At 46.6% G+C, this 22044-nt stretch overlaps 1 protein-coding gene across 2 annotated transcripts in view; it reads left to right on the forward strand.

The window, feature by feature from the left end:
* nrg1 (neuregulin 1) overlaps positions 1–22044 on the forward strand; it is a 77071-nt gene that overhangs the window by 18267 nt on the left and 36760 nt on the right. For both annotated transcript variants that reach the window (XM_061802182.1, XM_061802183.1), the window contains one exon: positions 7073–7211. In XM_061802182.1, the coding sequence (XP_061658166.1) occupies positions 7073–7211 (139 nt within the window). The remainder of the gene's footprint in view (positions 1–7072; positions 7212–22044) is intronic.

A 22044-nucleotide genomic window follows, 5' to 3' on the forward strand; every position in this document is an offset into this window, starting at 1 on the left:
GGCACGGAAGAGAAGCAGCTGCAGAGACGTCACCACCTCCTGGACAGCAACGTGAGGCGGCATCGGGTCGGTCTCCACTGCCACGTGAGCTTGCAGTGCATTCGTTGAAACAGCAACGTGGCCGTGGCACGGTGGCAGATCCGTTTCCAGGGTGACGTGGACGTGAGTAGCCAGAGAGTCAGTCGAAACTGACACGTGGGCGTGTCTCGGGAGTGGGTCAGTTCCAACTGCCGCGTGAGCATGAGTCCATAACGAGTCCGTCGAAACCGACACGTGGGCGTGTCTTGGGAGCGGGTCAGTTCCAACTGCCGCGTGAGCTCTGCTTGGAACAGCCAAAACTTCGACATGGGAATGGCGAGGAGGCGGATCCGTTTCCACAGCTACGTGCGCTTGGCGAGGTGGCGGGTCCGTTCCCACTGCAACGTGCACTTGGCGAGGTGGCGGGTCCGTTCCCACTGCAGCGTGAATCTGCGTCAGCAGCGAGTGCGTCGCCGTTGCGACGTCTGCATAGCTCGGCTGGTTCGCCAGTCCTTGCCGGATCTGGGCCGTGAGAGCCGCCAACTTGGCGCTCTGCCGCTCTATCTGCGCCCGCATTTCGCGGTAGAACGCATCGCAATTTGGCGGCTCCTCCTCCCTCTGGGCTGGAAGCTTCGCCACCAGCTTCGGGTCTGCCGGTTTCACCATTGCCGACGAGGAGTGGGAGGACGAGGACGGAGTCTTTGTTGCCGCGCTGCGGGAGGCACAAGGGAGCACCCGACCTGGACGTCTCCTCTGGCTGCCACGCGGAGGTCCCGGGTAGATGGCCAAGCGGGTTCCCTCAAACGGATTGGTGTACTTGTACCCACCGGGCGAAGACGTTCGGGTGCTGGAAACGCAGGAAGGTGGAGAAAACTGACTGGGATGAAAGACAGGGCAAAGAGATTCATAATCAAAATCATTGGAGTCGTACTCAGGCAGCCGGTCATACAAATCAAGGTCCTCCTCATATTCCGAAAAGTCAGAGTCTAGAAGAATATGAGGAGCCGGATGGGTCGTGGTCGGGACATATTCATAACTCGCTGGCGGAGCGTAAGACATGGAAGCGGAGGACGTCAAGGAGCCTACCCAGATCGGACAGGCTTGGTCCTCCGGTAGACGGTCTACCTTGCATCGGTCTTTCCTGCTGGGTCCTGTTTTGGCCAGATCGTTCTGTCACGACCCATCGGAACCGAGGTAGGACCCAAATCCAAGGGTCGGAAGATGCAAGGTAGTTCGGGGAGAAACGTTTATTATTTAATGGTCGGGGCTCGGGCAGGCAGTCAGGTGCAGCAGCGGTAGTTGGGACGTCGGGCGAAGAGAGCAGGTGAGCAGGAGTTGGTACACGGGAGAACGATCAAAGCAGGCAGATGTGTCAAAGGAGTCAGGCTTACGGGGTTGGTCGGAGAACAGGGGAAGGTCGGTACACATGGGTTGTCGATCAGGGATACGGGAGTACTCGAATGGGACATGAACCTCAACGATCTGGCGGAGCACCAGTCATCATCGGGATATACACGGGATAATCAGCCCGCATGAGGCGCAGGTGTGTGCCTCCCAATTAGCGAGAGCACGCGGGCACCCGCACAGCCCGGGCTGGAGCGGCAGGATCATGACAATAAGTGCCAATGCTCTAAGTCTTAGAGAGGACCTTTAAGAACATTTTTTTTACTCACCCTTTTAAAAGTAACAAATAAAAAGTTGGTTTCCTGCTTGTCCTCTGGTAATCCCATTTTATTTTGCAGAACAATTACATATAAAACAATACTTTGTCTATCATTAAATCCCGTGACAAAATCTGTTTGCTTGCCCAGGGTAAGCATATAAAATACAAGTACCTCACAGAAGTATGCAGATTTTTTTCACATGAAAAAAGTACAGAACAAAACAAATTGGCAGGAAAACATTCAAAATTGATGACAGTATGCCAGGTACTATATGTCTGTCAACTTGTCATATGACAATCAGTACCCCTGACATTCCCATACATGTTTGACTTCAGACACAAATGCTGGTTGTACCTGATGTCTCAACTACAATGAGATAGATCCCAAGTCATTGTGTATTTTTGAGTGACATGTATTGGGATTCAATAATAATAATAAAAATAAAATCATAATATTAATAATAACAATATTAATTATTATTATAATGAGATGCTTGTACATCACAGTAATCATCCAACACATTGGTTAATAGACAGAGATAAGTCAGACAAATAAGGTATTTGCATCCTGCAAAGTCATACCTCGCTTCTCTGTTGGGTTGCCCTAATTGTCATTTTGTACTTGAGACTGAAAACCATCCATCTAATGAAAATCAGAGTGGCTTGAGTGAGTCATCATTTTTTTTTATATGGAGGTTGAGAAAGTCACCTTCATGCCTCCGCCAACAGAGAAATAGAGACAGTAAAGTAGAGACGCGGGCAGCATGGTGGCACAGCTGTGGAGCATTGGCCTCACAGTTCTGAGAATTGGGGTTCAAATCCCGGTCCCACCTGTGCGGAGTTTTTCATGTTCTCCCCGTGCCTCCGTGGGTTTTCTCTGGGCACCCCGGTTTCCTCCCACATGCCAAAAACATGCAACATTAATTGGACACTCTAAATTGACTGTGGGTGTGATTGTGAGCATGACTGTTGTCTGTCTCCTGCTATTGGCTAGCAACGAGTCGAGGGTGTACCCTACTTCCAGATTTGGATGCGGGCATGCCTCTTAAAAATGTTGCAGTGCAGTACCATACTGTGTATACATACCTAAACAATACACCCAACCATCCATTTTCTGCACCCTCACAAGGTTAGGGGGTTGTCTCTCACACTTAATAAAGTCCTAGTCAAGTCTATTTCTTGAGTTATACCATATTACAGCACTTTAATTCTGAGAAAATCCACCATTTCACCCTTTTTCCCCTCACAGGCCTTACATGTGGATGTGACGAGAGAGAGAAAGTAAAATTATGGCTGGCAGCCAGTTTACTGCCACCTGCCTGATGACAGCTGGGATTGGCTCCAGCACGCCCGCGAGCCTCGCGAGGATAAGCAGCTCAGAAAATGGATGGCTGCATAGATGAATAATATGACTTTACCAACAAAATTCTGTTGCTAAGTTCTCACATCCCTCGCTCTGTCCATGACTTTGACAAACAGAGAAATTAAGCCAGGATCCTTTTAGATGAACTCTAACAATATATCACCCTTCCTGGGGTTAATGTTTTGAACTCAGCAGCATTTGGGTTTTCATTCTTCTTAGAATAATAAGAACAGACACATCATTTCTGTTTTGACCGAAACAAAGGAAATTTGCACCACATCAGGTGCTCAAGCTAGAATGCAGCCCTATGGGGGCGCAAACCAGTGCAATCTGTAGGCCGGTCCCAAGCCCGGATAAATGCAGAGGGTTGCGTCAGGAAGGGCATCCGGCGTAAAAACTGTGCCAAACAAATATGAGCGTTCATCTAAAGAATCCCATACCGGATCGGTCGTGGCCCAGGTTAACAACGCCCGCCCCCGGCACTGCTAACCTGCAGGGCGTTGGTGGAAATTCAGCCACTGTGGGTCGAAGACAAAGAAGAGGAGGAAACCGGATCCAGCGTCAGAAGAAAAAGAGGAATGCACAGAGCCTACAACTGAGTGTAGGGACTTTGAATGTTGGGACTATGACAGGAAAAGCTCAGGAGTTGGTTGACATGATGATTAGGAGAAAGGTTGATATTCTGTGCATCCAAGAGAGCAGGTGGAAAGGTAGTAAGGCTAGAAGTTTGGGAGCAGGGTTTAAATTATTCTACCACGGAGTAGATGGGAAGAGAAATGGAGTAGGGGTTATTTTAAAGGAAGAGCTGGCTAAGAATGTCTTGGAGGTGAAAAGAGTATCAGATCGAGTGATGAGACTAAAATTTGAAATTGAGGGTGTTATGTATAATGTGGTTAGCGGCTATGCACCACAGGTAGGATGTGACCTAGAGTTGAAAGAGAAATTCTGGAAGGAACTAGATGAAGTAGTTCTGAGCATCCCAGACAGCGAGAGAGTTGTGATTGGTGCAGATTGTAATGGACATATTGGTAAAGGAAACAGGGGCGATGAAGAAGTGATGGGTAAGTACCGCATCCATGAAAGGAACTTTGAAGGGCAGATGGTGGTGGACTTTGCAAAAAGGATGGAGATGGCTGTAGTGAACACTTATTTCCAGAAGAGGGAGGAACATATAGTGACCTACAAGAGCGGAGGTAGAACCACGCAGGTAGATTATATTTTGTGCAGACGATGTAATCTGAAGGAGGTTACTGACTGTAAAGTAGTGGTAGGGGAGAGTGTAGCTCGACAGCATAGGATTCTAGTATGTAGGATGATTCTGGTGGTGGGTAGGAAGATTAAGAAGACAAAGGTAGAGCAGAGAACCATGTGGTGGAAGCTGAGAAAGGAAGAATGTTGTGCGGCCTTCTGGAAAGAGTTGAGACAGGCTCTCAATGGACAACCGAAGCTCCCGGAAGACTGGACGACGACAGCCAAGGTGATCAGAGAGACAGGCAGGAGAGTACTTGGTGTGTCATCTGGTAGGAAAGGGGAGAAGGAGACTTGGTGGTGGAACCCCAAAATACAGGGAGTCATACAAGGAAAGAGATTAGCGAAGAAGAAGTGGGATACTGAGAGGACTGAGGAGAGCCGTAAAGAATACATCGAGATGCGACGTAGGGCAAAGGTAGAGGTGGCAAAGGCTAAACAAGAGGCATATGAAGACATGTACACCAGGTTGGACACAAAAGAAGGAGAAAAGGATCTCTACAGGTTGGCCAGACAGAGAGATAGAGATGGGGAGGATGTGCAGCAGGTCAGGGTGATTAAGGATAGAGATGGAAATGTGTTGACTGGTGCCGGTCGTGTGCGAAATAGATGGAAAGAATACTTTGAGAAGTTGATGAATGAAGAAAATGAGAGAGAAGGAAGAGTTGAAGAGGCAAGAGTGAAGGACCAGGAAGTGGAAATGATTACTAAGGGGGAAGTCAGAAAGGCACTACAAAGGATGAAAAATGGAAAGGCAGTTGGTCCTGATGACATGGTATGGAAGCAATTTGGAGAGATGGCTGTGGAGTTTTTGACCAACTTATTCAACAGAATACTAGCATGCGAAAAGATGTCTGACGAATGGAGGAAAAGTGTTCTAGTTCCCATTTTTAAGAACAAAGGGGATGTTCAGAGCTGTGGGAACTATAGAGGAATAAAGTTGATGAGCCACACAATGAAGTTATGGGAAAGAGTAGTGGAGGCTAGACTCAGGACAGAAGTAAGTATCTGCGAGCAACAGTATGGTTTCATGCCTAGAAAGAGTACCACAGATGCATTATTTGCCTTGAGGATGCTCGTGGAAAAGTACAGAGAAGGTCAGAAGGAGCTACATTGTGTCTTTGTGGATCTAGAGAAAGCCTATGACAGAGTACCAAGAGAGGAACTGTGGTACTGCATGCGTAAGTCTGGTGTGGCAGAGAAGTATGTTAAAATAGTACAGGACATGTATGATGGCAGCAAAACAATGGTGAGGTGTGCCTTAGGTGTGACAGAGGAATTTAAGGTAGAGGTGGGACTGCATCAGGGATCAGCTCTGAGCCCCTTCCTGTTTGCAGTGGTAATGGATAGGCTGACAGATGAGGTTAGACTGGAATCCCCTTGGACCATGATGTTCGCAGATGATATTGTCATATGCAGTGAAAGCAGGGAGCATGCTGAGGAACAATTGGAAAGATGGAGACATGCACTGGAAAGGAGAGGAATGAAGATTAGCCGAAGTAAAACAGAATATATGTGCGTGAATGAGAAAAGTGGAAGGGGAAGAGTGAGGCTACAGGGAGAAGAGATAGCGAGGGTGGACGACTTCAAATACTTGGGGTTAACAATACAGAGCAATGGAGAGTGTGGTCAGGAAGTGAAGAAACGGATCCAAGCAGGTTGGAACAGCTGGCGAAAGGTGTCTGGTGTGTTATGTGACAGAAGAGTGTCTTCTAGGATGAAGGGCAAAGTTTACAAAGCAGTGGTGAGGCCGGCCATGATGTACAGATTAGAGACGGTGGCACTGAAGAAACAACAGGAAGCTGAACTGGAGGTGGCAGAAATGAAGATGTTGAGGTTCTCGCTCGGAGTGACCAGGATGGATAGGATTAGAAATGAGCTCGTTAGAGGGACAGCCAAAACTGGATGTTTTGGAGACAAGATTCGAGAGAGCAGACTTCGATGGTTTGGACATGTTCAGAGGCGAGAGAGTGAGTATATTGGTAGAAGGATGTTGAGGATGGAGCTCCCAGGCAAAAGAGCGAGAGGAAGACCAAAGAGAAGGTTTATGGATGTGGTGAGGGAAGACATGAGGGCAGTTGGGGTTAGAGAGGAAGATGCAGGAGATAGGCTAAGATGGCAAAAGATGACACGCTGTGGCGACCCCTAACGGGACAAGCCGAAAGGAAAAGAAGAAGGTGCTCAAGCTCCAAAACACATTAACACTCCCAAGTATCTTCATATTTTAGACGTCATTAGCAGTATTTCATTTAACTCTAAGTTGATATTTAAAAACATCCATCCATTTTCTGAGCCTCTTATCCTTACAAGGGTAGCCAGAGTGCTGGAGCCTATCCCAGCTATCATTGGGCAGGAGGCGCGGTACACCTTTGAACTGGTCGCCAGCCAATCGGAGAGCACATGGAGACAGAGAATAGTCACACTCACAGTCACACCTCGGGGCAATTTAGAGTCTGTAATAGTAAATATTTTTAGGGGTGTGGGAGGAAACCGGAGTGCCTGGAGAAAACCCATGCAGGCACGGGGAGAACATGCATATTCCACACCAATGGGGCCAGGATTTTAACCCTGGTCCTCAGAACTGTGAGGCTAACGTTCTAACCAGTTGCTTCCCCGTGCCGCCGATATTTGAATATATACAAATAAATTCAGGAAGACAATAATTTTCAAAGTCCACTCCTGTCAATTACTGAAGGTCCAGTGTCAGTTCACACAAGACATGAAAGAGCTACGTACAGTACGTGTCCTCTTCATTCTATTTTTGTGGATGTCTTCTGCAGCTTCTACCAGCACCACCACTACAGCAAAGACCTCCAGTCATGTGATGCGTTGTAGTGACAGCCAGAAGAACTACTGTGTTAATGGAGGGGAGTGCTTTACCCTTGAAATCATGCCGGGCAGTACAAAATTCTTGTGCAGGTAAGGACGTGGAATTTATTACACTGGCTTTGGTTCAAGCTTTTCTGCGTGTGTGATGAAGTTGCTATTTTTGTTTGTTTAACAGGACTCTCTCTGTCAAACCACAATTCATTTCACACTCTTGCCAATTACCTCAAGTGGTTCCACTGTAGCAAAGTCACAGAGCCAAAGAGATGAAGGAAAAAACTACAGTATATATGTACACTGCTTAGCTACTACATCAACACTGCAATACTTGCACAATCATATACAAAGAGATCCATTACAAGAGCTGCATCAACCTTTGCAAAAATAGTAATAACTTAGCAACAAATTTACTTAAAATGTAATACCGGTAATCGATTATTCATATGTATACTGCAGGGGTCACCAACATGTTGCCCACAGAGCCACGAGTAGCCCATTCTGAAAGTAGCTCACCATTGATGGGAGGAGGAATATCAGAATATTGTAGAAGTGGTCATTTACACTTAACATTTAACACTTGGCAGAGATTTATAGAATTAAACTGTTGCATATTGACTGTTTCTTGCCTTATTAAATATAGGCATCCATTATCTTGGTAATTTAAGAGGCGCTGGCACTAATGGCTGTCCCAGGTGACTGAGCGAAAGCCAGATTACACCCAGCACTGGGTGCTAGTCAGCCACAGAGAACATATAGAGCCACACAAATCGTTCATTTCAGCACTGACTATTGTCTGCACTGAAGTCAAGGGAAAAGAACACGACATCAGTGACCCTTGTTCAATTGTGTGTTTCTTTCGGCTTGTCCCTTTTGGGGTCGCCACAGCATATCATCTCAGATGAACACATATATGTTTGGCACAATTTTTACGCCGGATGCCCTTCCTGACACAACCCTTCTCAGGGAGTGGAGGCCCCAGTGGGATACGTACCCACAACCTTTGGTTTACCAAACCAGTGCTCTAACCACTGAGCTACGAGGCCTCTAGTGACCCTTGTTCAATTACATTTGATAAATACTTTGCTAAATTAAACACTATTTATCATCACATAGATGAATATCATTATTATTAAGAAAATATTCATCCATCCATTATCTGAGCTCCAAAGCCTCACAAGGGTCACAGGAGTTCTGGAGCCTATCCCAGATATCTTCGGGCGGGAGGCGGGCTACACCCTGATCTGGTTACCAGCCAGGCACAGGCCACATTGAAACAAACAACTATTTCCATACACAGTCACACCTAAGGGCATGGAAACCAACACAGTCACAGGGAGAACATGCAAATGCCACACAGGCGGGCCGGGATTTCAACCCCAGTTCTCGGAACTTTCAGGCAGAGGCTCTAACCAGTCGTTCATCGTGCCACGTTAAAGGTCAACTGACAGCCTTATATACATTTTAAAATAGCTATTGTTTTGAAACCTACATATAATATTATTCACTTCAATGTCTCTACGGAAAAAAAATGAGCGGAAAGCGTGCCATTAATGCGCAAAGTTGCGGATGTCTCACGCGACATCCCAGTGGGAGCCATATTGCCTGCAAGATTATTTGCAAATGTCACACTGGGACAGTCGCCATTGAGAAGACGCTGTGCCACATGCTATGGGAGATGAACAAAAGAGATTTCTGACGCCCCTTTTGACACTGAAGCTCATTTTGAAGAAGAGAACATCTCAGAATCGAGTAAAGTGACTGAGGCATTATTACCCTATTGTTTTGAGCCATATTTAGACTATATGCGGATAACTTCTAACTAACAACAGACTCCCCGACAGACGGATGAAGAACCTGATGAAATATTCAAAATGACAGGCCTATAATTGTTCGATTTCCTAACTCTTTTACAAGTCTTGCGTATGTAGCGTACTCAGGAGGACCCATGCCAGACGAAATAACTACTGGTAGCCGGTAGAGGGAGAGGTCCTTTCCCCTTCCTGCCAGTGGTGTGACAACACGGGCCAGCCAGGCTCCCGGCTTGACTCACGTCTGTGTCGGGTGAAACGGCGGCTAACTGCAGTGACCCGTGATATGACGTTGATCTTTTGTTACGTTCTGAGAGAAAGATTACGTCGTCGGATGCTGATGAAGCCTTTTATTCAATCCGCTGCTATCGGACAAGTGCATGGACACTACTGATACGATGTGGATCTTTTGTTATGTTTTGAGAGAACGATTACAGTATGTCGTCGGACCCGAATGGAGCTTTTTATTATTCCAGCTTTCGGAGAACTTGTTCGAGTTTGGTCCAGTCTTGAACGCAATAAAAGTGCTTTGTTATATGTTGCCGGTTTGACCAAGGGGATTTATTCTAAATTCACATGTAACATATGCTATAAACTATTAGACAAATTAGTCCCCCACAACTATTATTTTTTTTAAAAGCTCTATACACACCTACCTGTCATTTAGAACCCACAAAGCTCTCATCTTTTGTACCTGTGCAATCCATTTTTCATGGTGAACCGGGTGTTTTGGAAAAGTCTGAAGACTGAATCATCCTCCCGAGTGTTCGAGCAAAATCCAGCAATACAACGAGTGAGCATTTTGGCTAACAATAAAAAAAAAAAAAAAAAAGTAATTTCTCGGCTGTACAATAGGTATAAACCAATATAAATACTTGACCCCGCTACTTAAAAAAACGTCACTTCCTGGTTCTTCAACAACACAAATGCCTCGAGAGGATTTTTATGGCGGGAGATGCAAAAATCCATATACGACAACATCCTGCCGTGTAGTGAAAAAAAACCGATGGGTCCATTATGGCTGACTTTTTTCTCAATTGAAACCTTCTAAAAAATATGCTTAACATGTTAGTTGACCTTTAAGAAAACATAATTAAAAACTGTTAATAAATTTGTTATTCATAAGCGTGTATCAATTTGGTTACACTTCACATTAATCAGTACCCAAAAAGTGCCTATTCATTAAAAAGCAAGTTGGTGACCTTTGATCTGTGTATATGTGTACTGTACATTTATACACACAGTGTCACCTGTAAAACACAGTGCAGCTAATGTCTTGGTTTTGGTTTGTGTGCAACAAAATGAATTCAGAAGATTACAATTTAAAGAAAGATGCAACCAAAATGTTGGGAAATCCTTCATCAAGCAGCAAAATATTATTTTGCTCGCAAAGCAAACCAATTTTTCTAGTTGTATGGTGCTTTCATACACAAGGCAACTCAATGTGCTTTGCATTATCAAAAGTATTGAAAAAAAAACTTGGAAATATTTCAGAACAAAGAAAATAAAAAAATACAATAAAAACAGCACACAGTCCAAGAAATATCATTTCAAAAGCAGAAATGCTTGAAAAACTAACAGAAAGAAGAAGAAGAAATTTTTAATATGGATTTAAAAACATTCACACTTGGGGCTGGCATCACTTCTTTTAGCAACTTTTTCCATTTGTGTCCAGTATAAAAGCTAAATGCTGCTTCACCATGTTTGCCTTGGACTTTGCACTCCAATATTTTACTTGAGTCGGTTGATCTCACAGCTCTATTGGGTTTGTATTCCATGAGCATTTCTTTCATGTATTCAGGACCTAAACCATTTAGTGATTTTTAGACCAGCAGCAGAACTTAAAAATCTATTCTAAAGATGACTGGAAGCCACTGTAAACCTCAGTTTAAGGATTCTGAATGAGTTGCAGCCGTTTAATGCTCATTTGGGGCACTCCAATCAGAAAACCATTACAGTATATATAACATATATACACAATATATACACACACAGTTTATACATGTAAATTGAACAGTTGTGCATTGGAGACACTGTGAGATACAACTGTGTGTCATCCACAGTGCATAGCTATGATGATGAACATTAAGGTTATGACGAATATGACACAAGGGTAGCATATACTGGCTGAACAGTAGGTGTCCAAGAACTGACCCTTGAGGGACTCCATAGATTAATACAGTGCTGTCAATAAGTATTCACCCCCTTCCTGATTTCAGTTTTTTTTTTTTTTTTGCATATCAATCACATACAAAGCTTTCAGATCATCAAACCAATTTTAATATAACTAATATACAAAATGTAGTTTTCAAATGACAATTCAATTTATTAAGGCACAGAACAAAATCTGTATCTTTCTGACCTGTGAAAAAGTAATTGCCCCCTGAACTTAATAAAGGGTTCTGCCACCCATGGCAGCAATAACTGATAATTGTTGATGAGCCTTTCACATCTTTCTGGAGGAATTTTGTCCCACTCTTCTTTGCAGAATTGTTTCAGCTACGCTGTAATGGAGTGTTTTCTAGCATGAACTGTCTAAGGTCACATCATAGCATCTAAATTGGATTTAAAGCCAGACTTTGACTTGGCCACTCCAAAACCTTCATTTTTTTTTTTTTTGAGGGGGGGCGCGCGATTCACAGGTGGACTTGCTGATGTATTTTGGATCGTTGTCCTGCTGCATGATCCAAGAGCGCTTGAGTTTGAGGAAATAGCAGAATTCCTTGTTCCATCATTCACAGCAAATTGTCCTGTTCCTGAGGCAACAAAGCAGCCCCAGACCATCACACTGACACCACCATGCTTCAATGTTGGCATAATGTTTTTTTTTAAACAAATGCTGTGCCATTTTTATGCTAGATGTAATGGCTGCACACCTTCCAAAAATGTCATTTTTCACTTATAAGTCCACAGAATGTTTCTGCAAAGGTCTTTGGGATCATCAAGATATTTTTTTTTTTTTTTTTTTGGCAAATGTAAGATGAGCCTTTGTATTCTTTGCTGACAGCAAGGGTTTTTGCCTGGGAACTTCCCCATGAATGCCATTTTTGGCCAGTGTCTTTCTTATGTTAGAGTCATGAACGTTGAGCTTAATTGAGGCCAGCGAGGCCTGCGGGTGTTTTTATGTTGCTCAAGGATTTTTGTGAGGTCCTGGATGAGTCATCGTCACACTCGGAATATTTTTTGTTGGTCATCTACTCCCGTGAAGGTTTGCCACTGCTTCCAGTTATCTCCATTTTTGGATAATGGCTCTGACAGTGGTTCACTGGAGTCCCAAAGCTTTGGAAATAGCTTTGTAACGTTTTTCCCGAGTCGTGGATTTCAATCACTTTTTTTCCCTCATTTCTTCTTGAATTTCTTTAGATCATGGCATGATGCATTGATTCTTGATGTCTTGTAGCCTACTACACGTTCTCTGACAGATTCCATTTAAGTGATTTCTCAACTCATCAAGCATGGTAATAATCACGTTTGGGAATGAAAATGACATTTCCCAAATTTTTGGTTTGTCACAGTGACTTTGTGATTTAATAAGGGGGGCTAAAACTTTTTCCACAGAAGGTTAGAAAGGTTTGGATTTTTTTTTGTCTTAATTGAATTGTCATTTGAAAACTGCATTGTGTAATTCCTTGGGTTGTCTCTGAGTGACATTAAAATTGGTTTGATGATTTGAAACCTTAGTGTGTGATAGATATGCACATATATATACATATCTTCTTTTTCTTTTTGTTTCAGGTTCTCCCATTATTAGGGGTCGGCACAGTGTGTCATCTTTTTCCATTCTAGCTCGTGCATCTTCCCCTCTAACACCCACTGTCCTCACTCACCACATCCATCAACCTTTTCTTTGGTCTTCCTCTTTTGCCTGGCAGCTCTATCCTCAGCACCCTTCCACCAATATACTCAAGTGATGAAAATCCTCCGGATATTCCTGGAATTCTGGATTTTGAAATTTTCATGAAAATTGCTCTGGAAAATTGAGGAAAAATTGCCTAAAATTAATCTGGATATAAGTTGACAACATTGAGCGAACATGCGTTTGAGTTTGTTGTTTTGCTTTCACGAGTGTAGCCATGTTGAGGCACTAACACGAGTAATAGTAACCCCCCTCCCCTTGCATTCTCTCAAGACGTTGCTTATTTTGTGTGGTCTTGACATTAATTTACATGTTTATTTCATAAACGTTGTTAACTAAACAAGCCTGCTCCAAACAACCGGTATTTACCCGGAAACAGGAAATGCAACTTAACTGTACTGAGCATGTACGTAGCATGTGCAAAAGTGCATGTTCCGAACTGCTTTACGTAATGTGAGCGCATTTACGTTGAAAGTCATCAACATTATGAACCATGTCAAAGGAAATTCAATTACACCAGGGATGCTCATTGCGTCGATCGCGAGGCAGTGTGATGGTATAAAAAAACAAAACAAAAAAAAAAAACATGAGACTGTGGTGTTTACATAATTCACCCGCGGGACCTCGAGTTAGGATACGGGGTTCCGCACAGACTGTTTTTGTTGTTGCGCTTCCGGAGTAAAGGTGAACAGAGTTCCCGCCGTTATGGCAGTAGTTTTGTGATGTGGAACAATAAAGCAAGTTCTGTTCCTGTGTCCGACACTCCGCCTCCGACTCCTTTTCTCCGGCGCTACACTGGTGACCCCGACGTCAGTCCCGGCGTTTTCGAGACTGAAACGAACATGGCAACCGCCATCCTCAAATTGCCGGAGTTTTGGGAGACGTCCGCGGCAGCGTGGTTCGCACAGACGGAGGCTCAGTTCACCCTCTGCGGGATCTCAGATGACTCCACGCGTTACTACCACGTTGTCTCAGCACTCGGGAGCTCAACGGCGGCCAGAGCAGTGAACTTCATCACCTCTCCCCCGCCCCGAGATTAGTATACTGGGATCAAGGCTCACGTTCTCAAGGTTTTTGAGCTTTCACGGCCGGAGCGTATCCGACGTCTGTTGGCTATTAATGGACTGAGGGACAGCAAACCTTCCGAATTCATGGAAATGATGCTAAACCTGCTGGGCATGGAAGAGCCCAATTTCATTTTCATGGAACTGTTTCTCAGGGACATGCCATGCATGTTCAGACGGCGCTCGCTAACAGTACTGTCACTGAGCCCCGGGCCATGGCCGAGGAGGCCGACCGTTTCTTCCTGGCCACCCAGCATTTCTCCCCTGAGATGCTGGCCACGACGCACAGTTACTCGTCTCCGGGCGCAGTGGCGGCATCCAGCAGGGGCCCCATCGCCACCGACGGCCGTGCTGGCACAGCCTTGTGCTACTTCCACGCCCGTTTCGGTGCGAAAGCGAAGAGGTGCCGCGCCGCTTGCAACTACAACGCGTCGGGAAACGCCAAAGCCCACGCTCCGCAGCGGCCGTGAGCGTGGGTGTGAAGAGCCGGCTGCTGTTCGTCAAGGACACCCTTTCCGGGCAAATATTCCTTTGCGAAACCGGCGCTCAGAGGAGCATCCTGACGGCCACTGCGGAGGACGCCACTGCCGGGACTCATGGGCCACCCCTACTGTCCGCTAGTGGCTCCCCAAGCCGCTCTTATGGCGTAAGGACTGTGGACTTGTGTTTCGGGAGTCAGCGCTTCACATGGGACTTTGTCACTGCCCCGAGAAGCTAGCAGTCGCTAAGTCCGAGTTTGCCAACATGGAGCGTCTGGGCATCGTCCGCCGCTCGGATAGCCCGTGGGCCTCGCCACTACACATCGTTCCTAAACCGAGTGGCGGGTGGCGACCGTGTGGTGACTACCGCCGCCTTAACGACGCCACTACGCCCGACCGCTACCCTGTTCCACACATTCAGGACTTCTCAGGTCACCTGGCGGGCAAAATCCTGTTCTCCAAGGTCGACCTGGTGCGTGGGTATCACCAGGTTCCCGTGCACCCCTCAGACGTTCCCAAGACAGCTGTAATCACTCCGTTTGGACTGTTCGAGTTTCTGAGGATGCCGTTTGGTCTTAAAAACGCGGCACAATCTTTCCAGCGTTTAATGGATTCTGTGCTCAGGGACTTGCCATTTGTGTTCGTCTATTTGGATGACATCCTCGTCGCCAGCTCCTCAGAGGATGAACATCTGATGCACCTCCGCGACCTCTTTGCAAGACTTGAGCAGCATGGCCTGATCATCAACCCGGCGAAGTGTGTTTTCGGGGTGCCCTCTATCCAGTTCCTCGGGCACCTCATAGACAAGAACGGCGCCGCCCGCCTTCCGGCAAAGGTGGAGGCCGTCTCCGCTTTTCCCCGACCTCGCTCGGCTCGGGGCCGCCGGGAGTTCCTGGGGATGGTGACTTCTACCACCGGTTCATCCGCCGGGCGGCCCACATCATCCGCCCGCTCTATGAGGCTCTCAAAGACAAGACCCCCCAAACGGGACGTTGAATGGACGGCCAAGAGGATGGAAGCCTTCGAGGCTACGAAGGCCGCCCTGAGTCGTGCCGCTATGCTGGCCCACCCGACCCACGGGGCCCCTGTCGCCCTCACTACCGATGCATCGGACTACGCTGTTGGAGCCGTATTCGAACAGTGGGTCGGCGGCGCCTGGCAACCGCTTGCCTTTTTCAGCCGTCACCTGGTCCCCAGGGAGCGCAAATACAGCACGTTCGATAGAGAGCTCCTCGGCCTCTGGCTGGCGATCCGCCACTTCCGCTCCCTATTGGAAGGCCGTGAATTCATGGCATATGTGGACCATAAACCCCTCACTTTCGCCATGTCCAAGGTGGCCGAGCCGTGGTCCGCCCGCCAGCAACGCCAACTGTCGTTCATCTCTGAGTACACTACGGACATCCAACACATCGCCGGCAAATCCAATGTGGTCGCGGACTGCCTCTCCAGGGCGATCGTTGGCACTGTGCATCTGGGTCTCGACTACTCCCACATGAGCGCAGACCAGGCCTCGGACCACGGGGTGCAGGCCCTCAAGACTTCTGACACGGGTTTGTGCCTGGAGGAAGTCGCGGTTGGTGACTCGGGCGTCAGGTTGCTGTGCGACCTCTCGGCTGACCAGCCTCGGCCGCTGGTCCCTGCAAACTGGCGAAGAGCTGTTTTCGAGGCGGTCCACAACCTCTCCCACCCCGGAAGGAAACTGTCCGTGAGGCTGGTGGCCCAGAAGTTCGTGTGGCGTGGTCTCAAGAAAGATGTGCAGGCCTGGGTCGACTCGTGCGTGGCCTGTCAGTGGGCTAAGGTGCATCGCCACACAAAAGCCCCCTTGGAGCCCTTCGCTGTCCCCGAGAGGTTTGACCACGTCAATGTCAACTTAGTAGGTCCACTTCCTCCCTCGCACAGATTCACCTACTTGCTCACCATGGTGGACAGGACGACTCGCTGGCCTGAAGCCGTTCCCCTCTCCTCGACAACGTCGTCAGACGTGGCCCGGGCGTTCATCGGCACGTGGGTTGCACGCTTCGGGACCCCGTGCGACCTTTCCTCAGATCGTGGCCCTCAGTTTACCTCTGAACTCTGGAACGCAGTCGCTGAGAGTTTGGGGGTCAAGCTGCACCGCACTACCGCCTATCACCCCCAGGCGAACGGTCTTTGCGAGCGGTTCCACCGCTCCATGAAAGCGTGCCGGCTTGACGGATGGCAACTGGTTGGATAAGCTCCTGTGGGTCATGCTCGGCCTCAGGTGCGCCCCCAAGGAGGACCTGTTGTCCTCATCCGCCGAACTCGTCTACGGTCAGCCACTGCGGGTCCCCGGCGAATTCATCCCAGACGCCACAGCAGCCAGGCAACGGTCCTCCCTGCTGGAGGCTGCAAAAGGGTTCGCGCCGGTTCCCACGTCGCAACATGGCACCCCAGCTCCCTGGCTGCCCTGTCACCTGCGCTCTGCGGATTTTGTGTTTGTTCGTCATGACGCCCACCGTGGACCTCTCCCACCCCCCATACGACGGGCCGTTCAGGGTCCTGGAGCACGGGGATAAGAGCCTGCTCGTGGACATTGGCGGCAGACCCGAGACTGTTTCCGTGGACTGGGTCAAACCCGCGCACCTGGACATTGCCCAGCCTTTGGGGTTGGCCCTCCCCCCGCGCCGGGGTCGTCCCCCTTTGCCCTGTGCCCCTGCGCCTGCCGGGGTGCCCTTGACCCCGCCTGGGCCCTTGTCCCGTGACTCAATGGACAGTGCGCCCCCGCCCCCTCGGCCCCTATAGTGCACACCCGCCGGGGTCGGGTCGTCATCCCTCCACGGCACGAGGATTTTGACTATGGGTGAATTCTGGGGGGGCTTGTGTGGTGTTTACATAATTCACCCGCGGGACCTCGAGTTGGGGTACGGGGTTCCGCACGGACTGTTTTTGTTGTTGCGCTTCCGGAGTAAAGGTTAACAGAGTTCCCGCCCTTATGCGAGTAGTTTTGTGATGTCGAACAATAAAGCAAGTTCTGTTCCTGTGTCCGACACTCCGCCTCCGACTCCTTTTCTCCGGCGCTACAAGACTATCATCCACCGAGTCGCTTGATTCAGGTGTGGCCAATATGTCGAGTGCATGCACATAAAAGCGCGTTCTAGCAAGCCGGCCTATTTACGGCAGTCCCGTAGTGCGTGCCTCCCCTCCCAACAACAATATGTCACAATTGCCGACAGGAAGTTTGTTCCAATGTATCACTAGCTTATTGCCACGAACGCCAATAATGTTGAACTAAACTTTCAGCATTTTCAAAACATTACAAATATAGACCCTTCGTGTTTATTCCTTGACAGGCCAGTGCATTTAACTTTTCTTCAGATAAAGTTTGTCAGATCAAGAATTTAGGCCATCCCTAGTCACACCCACAACTTTATCTGCGAGCATGACTGACCACACCCGTACATTTTTCAAATGTGAGTGACTGTGTATATATATATATATAAATATTAAAGGCAACTGATTATACTATTAGTATTACTAGTTCTATATCTAAGATAGTGAGCACTGTGGTCAAGTGTATCAGTACAATGCGACGTAAGAAGTTTGAGACTTAAACGTTAATAGTAATTACGACATATCAACTTCTTTAACATGTTTTGCTGTACAGTGTAGAAATTCTAGGATATATTTTCGTGTATATTCTACATCTATACTATAATATGTATAATGTGGGAAAAAGGACAATTTTAGATGTCTTTTTACTAAATAGTTCACTTAATTCATTTGTCTTGAGATAAGATGCCATATTTTTGCGCATTTTAATGACAAATGTGATTTTGTGCTATCCAGTGGAATGGAGGGGAATGGAGGGCAAAAAAAATGTGGGCTTGGCCCTTGGGGAACTTCTCCCTAATTTATTTTTTGGGTCAGGACTTAGAAATTTTATTTTCAATTTTTGTCTGAATTTTCTCCAAAGATATCACCAGAATGCACCACAGCCATTCATTTTTTCAAAATTTTCACAAAGTCCACTTTCATCTCTAATACTCGCTCTCTCGCCTCTGAACATGTCCAAAACATCAAAGTCTGCTCTCTCTAACCTTATCTCCAAAACATCCAACTTTAGCTGTCCCTCTAATGAGTTCATTTCTAATCCTATCCAACCTGTTCAAACCAAGCCGAAACCTCAGCATCTTTATTTCTGTTACCTCCAGTTCTGCTTCCTGTTGTTTCTTCAGTGCCACCGTCTCTAATCCATACATCATAGCCATAGCCTCACCAATGTTTTATAAACTTTGCCCTTCATCCTAGCGGATACCCTTTTGTCACATAGAACACCAGAAACCTTTCCCTGTTCCATCCCGCTTGAACCCGTTTCTTCACTTCCTTCCCACACTCACCATTGCTCTGTATTGTTGACCCCAAGTATTTTAAGTCGTTCACCCTGGCTAGCTCTTCTTCCTGGAGCTTCGCTCTTCCCCCACCGCCCCTCTCATTCATGCACATATACTCTGTTTTACTTCGGCTATTCTTCATTCCTCTCCTTTCCAATGCGTACCTCCATCCTTGTAATTGTTCTTCCGCCTATTGCCTGGTTTAACTCCAGATCACAATATCATCTGCTAACATTATGGTCCAAGGGGATTCCAGTCTAACCTCGTCTGTCAGCCTATACATTACTAACACAAACAGGAAGGGGCTCAGCGTGGAACCCTGATGCAGTCCCACCTGCCCTCATGCATATCGTGTACTATTCTAACATGTTTCTCCGCCACACCAGACTTGCGCATGCAGTGCTGCAGTTCCTCTCTTGGTACTCTGTCATAGGCTTTCACTACGTCTACAAAGATAAAATGTAGATCCTTCTGACATTCTCTGTATTTATCTACGAGCATCCTCAAGGCAAATAATGCATCTGTGGAACTCTTTCTAGGCATGAAACTATACTGTTGCTCATCATCTTTATTCCTTTATTTATTGCTTCCATAGTTCCACTGGTATGTCATTGGGTCCAACTGTCTTTCCATTTTTCATTCTGTTCAGTGCCTTTTTAACTTTTCTCTTACTAATCATTGCCACTTCCTGGTCATTCACGCTCACCTCTTCAACTCTACCTTCTCTCCCATTTTCTTCATTCATTAACTTCTCAAAGTAATCTTTCCATCTTCTGAGCACACTACTTGCACCAGTCATATTTCAATCACTATCCTGAATCACCTTTACTTGCTGCACATCCTTCCCATTGCAGTCCCTCTGTCTGGCCAACCTGTAGAGATCCTTTTCTCCTTCTTTTGTATCCAACCTGGAGTACATGTCGTCATATGCCTCTTGTTTAGCCTTCACCACCTCTACCTTTGCCCTACGGTGCATCCCAATGTATTCCTTACACATCTCCTTAGTCCTTTCCGTGTCCCACTTCTTCGCTAATCTCTTTCCTTGGATGACATCCTGGATTTTGGGGTTCAACCACCAAGTCTCCTTCTCCCCTTTCCTACGAGAAGACACCCCAAGTACTTGAACACCCTGCTATATTGCATGTTCTCCCACTTAGAAATCGTGGAAGGGTCTGAAATTTTCATCGTTGGTGCATGTCCACTGTGAGAGAAATAATCTAAAAAGAAAAATCCAGGAATCACAATGTATGAAATTTTAACGATTTATTTGTGTGATACAGCTGTAAATAAGTATTTGAACACCTGTCTATCAGCTAGAATTCTGAGACCTGTTAGTCCGCCTTGAAAAGTCCACCACTCCATGTATTATCCTGAACCAGATGCACCTGTATAAGGTCGTGAGCTGCATAAAGACAACTGTCCAGCCCATACAATCAGTAAGACTCAAACTTGTCCCATGGTCAAGACCAAAGAGCTGTCCAAAGACACCAGAGACAAAATTGTACAACTCCACACGGCTGGAAAGGACTACGGAGAAATTGCCAAGCAGCTTGGTGAAAAAAGGTCCACTGTTGGGGCAATCATTAGAAAATTGAAGAAGCTAAACATGATGGTCACTCTCAATTGGAGTGGAGCCCCATGCAAGATATCACCTCGTGGGGTCTTAAAGATCCTTAGAAAGGTGAGGAATCAGCCCAGGACTAAATGACAGGACTTGGTCAATGACCTGAAAAGAGCTGGGACCACCTTTTCCAAGGTGACTGTTGGTAATACATTAAGACGTCATGGTTTGAAATCATGCATGGCACGGAAGGTTCCCCTGCTTAAACCAGCACATGTCAAGTCCCATCTTAAGTTTGCCAATGACCATTTGGATGATACAGAGGAATCATGGGAGAAGGTTTTGTCGTCAGATTTTACTTTTTGGTCATAAATCCACTAACTGTGTTTGGAGGAAGACGAATGATGAATTCCATCCCAAGAACACCATTCCTACTGTGAAGCATGGGGGGCAGGGGTAGCATCATGCTTTTGGGGTGTTTTTCTGCACATGGGACAGGACGACTGCACTGTATCAAGGAAAGGATGCCCGCGGCTATGTAGTGTGAGATTTTGGGGAACACGTCTTTCCCTCAGCCAGAGCAGTGATGATGGGTCGTGGCTGGGTCTTTCAACATGACAATGAGGCGATGCACACAACCAGGAAAACCAAGGAGTCGCTCCGTAAGAAGCATATCAAGGTTCTGGCGTGGCGTTTCTAGATTTTTCTTTTTAGATTGTCTCTCACACAGTGGACATCCACCTTCGATGAAAATTTCAGACCCCACCATGATTTCTACGTGGAAGAACTTGCAATATAGCAGGGTGTTCAAATGCTCATTTTCGTCACTGTATTTCTGAGCATCCCAGACACAGAAAGAGTTGTGATTGGTGCAGATTGCAATGGACATGCTGGTGAAGGAAACTTTGGCGATGAAGAAGTGATGGATCAGTACGGCATCCAGGAAAGGAACTTTAAGGGACATATGGTGGTGGACTTTGCAAAAAGGATGTAAATGGCTGTAGTGAACACTTTTTTCCAGTAGAGGCAAGAACAGAGAGTGACCTTCTAGAACAGAGGTAGAAGGATGCAGGCGGATTACATTTTGTGTAAACAATGTAATCTGTAGGTTACTGACTTTAAGGTAGTGGTCGGGGAGAGTGTAGCTCAACAGTATAGGACAGTGGTGTCTTGGATGATTCTGGTGGTGGGGAGGAAGATTAAGAAGACAAAGGTAAAGCAGAGAACAATGTAGTAGAACCTGAGAAAGAAAGAATTTTGTGCGGCCTTTGTGAAAGAGGTGAGACAGGCTCTCATTGGACAGTCGGAGGTCCCGGAAGACTGGACTACTACAGCCAAGGTGATCAGAGAGACCGGCAGGAGAGTACTTGGTCTGTCTTATGGTAGGAAAGGGGAGAAGGAGACTTGGTGGTGGAAACCCATAATACAGGAACTCATACTCAAGGAAAGAGATGAGCGAAAGTGGGACACTGAGGAGAGGCGAAAGGAATACACTGAGATGCTACGTGAGGCAAAGGTTGAGGTAGGGAAGGCGAAACAAGAGGCATATGATACATGCACGCCAGCTTGGACACGAAAGAAGGAGAAAAAGATCTCTACAAGTTGGCCAGACAGAGGGATAAAGATGGGAAGGATGTGCAGCAGTTCAGTGTGATTCAGGATATTGATGAAAATGTTTTGAGTGGTGCTAGTAGTGTGTTAAATAGATAATAAATACATACTTTGAGAAGTTGATGAGTGAAGAAAATGAAAGAGAAGGAAGAGTAGGAGACAATTAACTAGGACGTGGCAATGATTAGGAAAGGGGAA

Source organism: Syngnathoides biaculeatus, chromosome 17, assembly GCF_019802595.1.
Source record: "Syngnathoides biaculeatus isolate LvHL_M chromosome 17, ASM1980259v1, whole genome shotgun sequence".
Lineage (NCBI taxonomy): Eukaryota > Metazoa > Chordata > Actinopteri > Syngnathiformes > Syngnathidae > Syngnathoides > Syngnathoides biaculeatus.